The 6,886-nt window shown below is 49.5% G+C and overlaps 1 protein-coding gene across 1 annotated transcript; it reads right to left on the reverse strand.

Moving 5' to 3' along the window:
• Positions 1-609: 609 nt before the first annotated feature.
• ZFP36L2 (ZFP36 ring finger protein like 2) lies at positions 610-4,924 on the reverse strand. Its single transcript, XM_069233987.1, has 2 exons — positions 4,667-4,924; positions 610-3,725 (listed from the first exon to the last, which is right to left on the reverse strand). The coding sequence occupies exons 1-2, from the start codon at positions 4,715-4,717 to the stop codon at positions 2,544-2,546; spliced, it is 1,233 nt and encodes a 410-aa protein (XP_069090088.1). The 5' UTR covers positions 4,718-4,924; the 3' UTR covers positions 610-2,543.
• Between the last annotated feature and the right edge of the window lie 1,962 nt (positions 4,925-6,886).

The raw sequence follows: 6,886 nt of genomic DNA on the forward strand, positions 1-6,886 counted from the left end.
ATTTGCACCAAGTACCATCAAAACTTAAAGAATCAAGGCTGCAATCCCCTCAAACATTTTTTCAGTAACTAAGCCTAAAAGTTTGACAAGGTTGCCGCTTTGCTGGCGCAAGGAAACGGCACTGGTATATGGGAGCGATCTAACACATCTGCTCGCGCGTCTGGCCCCGTAAGCAGTTTAATTCGAAGGGCAAGTCACAGAGAAAACAAAGGTTTAACACATTTAAAGTGACAAGATCAAGATGTCAAGTTGCTGAAAAGGAAAGGGTCGGTCCTCCTGCATGCAGGTTACATTTAACCTAATCAGCGTTGAGAGGTTCGGGACATGGGTCACAAGTGTGTCAGCACAGTTGTGCACAAGCCGGACTTAAACAATTCGAGGAACTCTAGGCTATATATATATCTATATATATATAGTAGCGCTGCTTACATCCGACACACCCATTTCCCCCCACATAAACTTGATCAGCATAAGCACTTGGAAACTTCTATGCCACCTACCAGCCAGCACTGGCACCAAGCTAACTATTGTACTGCAGTCATTTTGTTGCTGGGAAGTTGGTCGGTAACAAGAATCAATTTACATACAAGAAATTGAACCAATTAAATGTTCTGTCCAAAAGTTTTATTGGGAGAACTACAAAACATTTACAGTACAAAGTTTACAGCCTCACACTCCATTTGTAGTGAACTGACCCCCCCCCCCCCCCAAAACAAAATATATATAACAAACATTGACTTATCCTTTAGTTACATTCAAAAACATGTCTGCTACAGTAGCCCAAAATGAGTACACAGTGCTCAATTCTGTGCCCACTATGTACAAACTAAAGCTAGTTCTCAGTAATCCACCGTCTAAGAAAGTAGTGGAGAACTCCAAACTTTCTACATAAGGAAAAAATAAAAAATAAATGAGTACAATTTTGGAATTTTATTTAAACAAGGTATGTTGATGTACTGCATAACGTTGTCAGATCAAAATGTTGGCCTCTTATAAAAAGTGGTAAAACGTACAATAAAACCCGTCCCTACATTCAAATCATCAAGCATTAAGAAACAATACTTATTTGGTTGAGGAAGATGTAAGGCAAGCATGGACCCTTGGAGAAGGCACTGTGAAAAACATAATACTGGGGACTCTGCCCAAGCCACCCCCCACCCACACCCCTTTATTGCTACATACTCTATCACATTGTGTATTGTGATTTAGGCAACGCTGAATACTTTTTGGTTAATTTAGGCAATGATTTAGATTGACTACTTTGGAATCTGATTGCAAAGTAGTTTCAGGTCTGATGTGGACGGGCAACAAACCATTACATTCTTTAAAAAATAAAAAAAAAATCCTTATAGCATTCCTCAAACTACTTCCACAGCATCGAGACAGATTTCTGTAACAAGAAATCATGCAATCGTTCATGTACGTAAACAAAAGGAAAGAAATTAATGAAATAAATATTACATACAATCTCTTAAATTAAGATTTTACTCATTTACAATAAAATAACCAAGTGAAGTTACAAAAAAAGGCATATATTACTGTGAAAAGAACATACACTCCACATTTTTGCAGATTAATAATGGCAATCATAATTTAACATAAAAGAATATATATCTATTGCTTTTTCATCATACCCGATAAATACAGTATGAACAAATTACCAATGTATACTTTCCACAAGATAATAAATAAGTTAAATAGTTTTCATGTTGGTGTTGCAGCAATATGCAAGCAACTCAAAAAACAGCTAAAAAAAAAAAAAAAAGAATCAGCAGTTATTCCTCCAAAAAGAACCAAAAAAAGATATAAACTAAACTCACTTGAGTGCTTCCACTTATAGCAAGGGGGAAGAAGGAAAGTTGTTCTAAACCAAACACCTACCGAGTGGTGGTCCTAGGTAAAGACAAGACCACCACGATGTTTGAGGGATAAGAAAAAAAAAAAAAGAAAAAAAAAAAAAAAAAGCTTTGGAATGGAAGTCTCAGCATTCATAAAAATAAGGAGCTGTGTCATCAAGGCATATTCTTGGCAGGATGTTGCATTTTTTCCTTTAAAAATCTTATTAGGTCGTACAAAGGGACATTTCTTTAATCTCTCAAAAAAATAATTTTGGAGGATGCAGAACTGCAAGTTGTCTGCACAAAATGCTTCACTGTTAACATAGAGATGGAATGCTGCTTGTGCACACGCGTGCACAGGATATCATGCGGTTGGCACAAACAAGTGCATACGTCCAAGACATGTTTAGAGGGCATACGTGTCTAGCCTGTTGCTGGTACATACATGTCTAACATTACTGTACATACATGTGTAGAACATGCGGTTGTGCAATGTGTCGATTCACCCCCCACCCCATAGTCCTAAAAAAAATAGGTTTTGTTCTCTTGATAGGGGCAGTCTTTTTTTGCCTCTTGCAGAGTTTTGATCAGTTTCCGCGCGTCTTTACAGTTTGTGACCAGAGGCTCGGTGCCAAGTGATGCCCGGGGAACAGTCTGGGGCTCCCTGTTCCTGCTCCCCACCCACACGCCCCGGGGGCAGTCACCTCAGTCGTCAGAGACTGAGATACGGCTGAAGATGGGCAGGCGACGACCAGAGTCCAGCCCGGGGGACTCGGAGCCGCTGAGGGAGCCAGAGCTGCTGAGGGAGCCGCTTAGGTAACTCTCACGGTCTGACAAGGAGTCGGGAGGGCTGGGGGGTGCGTCAAAGACCGGAGACTCGGAGAGGCGCCGGAGCAGGGGCTGGAAGAAGGAGGCCGCGGTGGGCTGGGGGTCCCGCGGAGGCGGGCTGCCCCCGGGGCGCTGCTGCTGGCAGTACTGCTGGTTGTGCAGGTTCTGCGTCTGGATGGCCAGCGGGGTGAGCAGGCTGCCCAGCTCGTGGCCCGCCGAGAAGCCGAAGGCGTTGTTGGCCGAGAGCAGCTGCAGCTCCTCGGCGTAGAGCTGCGAGAGCAGGGGCGGCGGCGTGCGGGGCTCGATGGGCTCGGGCCCGGCCTGCGCCGCGCTGGGGAAGCCGGAGAAGCTGAGGCTGTGCTGGAGGCGCGGCCGCTCCCCGGGGCCCCGCTGGCCGCTGTTGAAGTTGAAGTCCCCGCGGGCGGGCGAGGCGGGCGCTGCCTGGCGCCGCTCCTCGGCGTTGTGGATGAAGTGGCAGCGCGGCCCGTAGGGGCAGAAGCCCACCGTGTGGAAGGTGCGGCACAGCTCCGTCTTGTACTTGGGGTGGCGCGTCAGGCTGCGCAGCTCGTGGTAGCCGTGGGCGAACTGGCACTTGTCGCCGTACTTGCAGGCGCCGCTCTCCTCGTAGGGCCGGCACAGCTCCGTTTTGTAGCGGGTCGAATTGATCTGCGCCCCCTGCGAGGAGCCGCCGGCCGCCTTCAGCTGCTGCTGGAGCTGCGCCATCAGCTGCGCGCTGCGCTCGCTCGTCTCGCTGAAGGAGCGGTCCCTGAAGCGGTTCTCGCGGTTCATGAGGGCCGTGGAGCCGGAGGGGACCCCCGTCGGGGAGGCCGGGCCCTCCTTCAGGCTCCCGAAGGCAGAGTTCGAGCCGGTCCCGGGGGGCGGCAGCAGCAGCTTGGCCGCGTTGTGCTGGTTGTGCAGCGCCTGCAGGTTGCTGGTGGAGTGGCGGCGGAGGAAGGCCGGCCCCAGGCCCGAGCCCCCGCCCGGGGACAGGGGGCTGCCCACGGCCTTCTTGTCCAGCATGCAGTTCAGGTTCAGCGTGTTCAGGGATTTCTCCGTCTGCTGTTGGGAAAGAGGGGGAAAAGTGTAAGTATAGTAAAAGGCATATACGAATTCTATGAAAATATACAAATGCAGGCACCTGAACACTAAACCGGAAAATTCTTTGAAACTAATTTGATCTTGCTGTAAAGTTTGTACAAGTTAAACGCACTTTAGAGGGGTTTAAGCCCTCCCACCCCCACAGAAAATCATGTACTTAATAAGTATGGGGGGCGCTTTATCTAGGGGGTGTATTCGGGCCATGACTTGGTGGTAAATCCTGTACTAATATACTTCACCACGTTCGTGTACGGAGACTGACGTCCACACCCATAAAATGCTCCCCACACCTTTACTCAATTGAACCAAACCGCCCAAAAAACCCCTTTAACTCGTGCCCTCTGGTGTCTTGTGAGGTCGTAGAGCAGCACCCAGTTTACAGAGCCTAAAGGGAGCACAGTGTTGCAAGCCCACCTTTAACATTTAAAGTCCGTCTAACGATCTTTTTAAACTGGTTTTCGCGTTCACCATTTGACGATTAAAAATTCACATGAAACGCGCGAGTTTGTTTTAACAAACCCTTTAAAAGCACCTTAGACCCTCATAATCAACTTTTTCAGTACACCTCGCTTTAAAAAAAAATAAAAAAAGTTATTCCTAGTTTCGAAAAAATGCTGCGTCATTTCACTCCCTATAAGCGTTGCTCAACCTTGCATCGGTCTAAAAAAAATATGTTAACGGACACTTTAAATTAAAAAGGGGGACTTTCAACAATTCTTCTCCGCTGGTACTTTTCTAATCCTTGTTTTCAAGCAGAAGCCTCGAATCGTTCAAGCAGTGCCTATAAGCACTAAACTCCAGCATGGCCGACTTGCAGCCCTGCCCTTCTCACACAGCGCCCTGCACACATTTCAGTCTCGCAGATCAGCGAGGAGTTCAGGATCAGAGGCAGCCAAGCCTACCTTGCACAGAAAGTCGATGTCGTAGAACGCGGACAGCAAGGCGGTAGACATCTCCAGCTCCGGGGAGGGCGATCGCGGGCCGGAGACCCGAAAGATCCCGATTTCACTAAAGTCTCTAAAAAAGCCACGACTATGAGTTGCAGGCTCAGCGTAGAGAGCCACGCTCGTTCCGGGTGTGGACGAGAGTAAAGAACGCGAGGCACAGTCTGCTGGAACTTCGCTGCCACCCTGCGCGCTCAATATAAACGCTAGAAGGGCGCGCGGGGGGAGGGACCGAATGGAGTCCCGGCCTGGGTCTCTAGGCGACGCCTCCCGTCCCTCCCTTTGTGACGTTCCTTAGTACGAACTCCTGATTGGCTGCTGGCGTCTATTCTTTCGGCGCTAGCCCTCGGAGAGTGAAGCATCAGAGGCTGCTGGTGAGAGAGATCAGAGTTCTACAGTGCCCCACGGGCTGAGCTCGCAACTTCTTACCTTGGAGTGCAATGTGCACAGCTCCCGAGCTGCAGCAGTCCTAGGCTTCGTGCAACGTGTCCTTATTGCATATAGGAGGCATTCACAACTTCTATTTCAGTTCATGATGTGAATTGCATTAGGCATGCTATTTATAGAGTCGTTTTTATATAATTTTGTGTTAGAAGTGTAACAACTAGCTTTCTTCGCGCCAATAGAAGAGCTATCACCACCGAATTCTTAACTGTTACATTCCCTCTTTGTTTGGACATGCAGGCTGTAGTGTAGTATATATCATCGGCTCAAACTAAAAAATGTCACCTTTTTTGAGAATTAAATCTATAATAATTAGCGGTTTGTGTGTGGGAGGGGGGAGCGTGGAAGGGGAATACGTTTATTTACAGCCTGTCGAGGAGGGGGTGTGCTTGCGACTTCTTGGGGTATTCTCCTACCCTCTCTTTACTTTAGAGGGAAAGGTGACGTAAAATTGGGTCCCACGCTTCACAGAAATAACTCAGCTGAGCCCCCTGCCAGGCACCGCCTACCTCCATTTCACATTAATAAAGTGGTAGGCTGTAGGCCCCACCCAAGAGAGCTCTGCCTGCTCGCGGAAGGCGGGTCTATTCTGCCAGACTCTGCATCTCGAGGGAGTGGAGGTCATGGGCCACGGAGTTTGGCTCGTTCGGCACATCACAAGACCTTGAACGTCTACCAGTTGCGGCGAACGAGGACAGCCAGAGAGGCCGGGTCCGCAGCGGCCAGGCGGACATCGCAGTGAGGCTGCACGCGGCACGGCTTTTCCAGGCAACGCTTGTCCCAAACGCCGCCCCCCCCCCCCACCACCACCACCACCACACACGCGCGGTCCGTGTTAACACGCACCAGAACCTGAGTGATCCGTAGTGCCTGGAAAGTAGCACCAGGGCAGCGGCGTTTAGTCACTGCAAGGACCCCGCGTGCAGAGCCTCTGCCTGCACCCGGAAGTGTAGGGCTGAAAATAAAAGTCACCGCCATGCCTTTAACAAGGAGACTCTGAGCAGATCTTGACTTTTTTAGCTGACGTCATTTTACATTTTATTGTTACTATTTGTATTAGAAAACATGAAAACCGCGAGTCTCGAAATGCTGTCTTGAGGAAAACACCAAACACTGCTTGACTGCTAGGCCTGACAGTGACAGCAGTACATTGAAACTCTCAGTTAAACTTGTTGTTTGGCAACAAACACGTTTCACCATCATTACACCCTCACTCCTGCCTCGTCAGAGCTGTTGTGAAACAATCCTCGGAGCTGTTCTGCTGCCCCTGATTCCTGCGGCTGTGTGCATTGGCGATCCACGCACAAGTAAGATGCTGCACGACCACTTGCAGCACACGCCATTCCTGAGGGATCGGGGTGACAATCGGTTGCCACTGTGCGGCCGCGGGGCGGGGAGCGAGGTTACCCGCCAGAGCCAGAGTTGACAGTACACGCAGCCCGGCCACGAGGCACAGGCTGGTTAATGAGTGACGTGTTCACTGCTCTCTTCCAGCGGCTGCAGCCGAGCTGCCAAGGTCGGCAACAGAGTGGCCTGTGCAAAGACGCGGCGGGAGGGAAGGCCCGCTCTGTGGTACACCCTGCACTGACAGAAATGTGCGACGGGTACCGTGTACCCCATGCACCCCATGCACCCCACACCAGCCCTAAAAATACATACACCTTAGACCACACTGTGTGTGTACCGCATGGAAGACATTTACATGCCTGTGTCACCCCTGCATAGTCTACTTAG

The sequence above is a fragment of the Pleurodeles waltl genome, chromosome 5 (genome assembly GCF_031143425.1).
Source record: "Pleurodeles waltl isolate 20211129_DDA chromosome 5, aPleWal1.hap1.20221129, whole genome shotgun sequence".
NCBI lineage: Eukaryota > Metazoa > Chordata > Amphibia > Caudata > Salamandridae > Pleurodeles > Pleurodeles waltl.

Coding starts and splice junctions, on each gene's coding strand:
- ZFP36L2 (XM_069233987.1), bottom strand. CDS start 4,717: ATGTCTACCGCCTTGCTGTCCGCGTTCTACGACATCGACTTTCTGTGC. Junction 3,726..4,666: donor ACATCGACTTTCTGTGCAAG/GTAGGCTTGGCT, acceptor CTTTCCCAACAG/CAGACGGAGAAATCCCTGAA.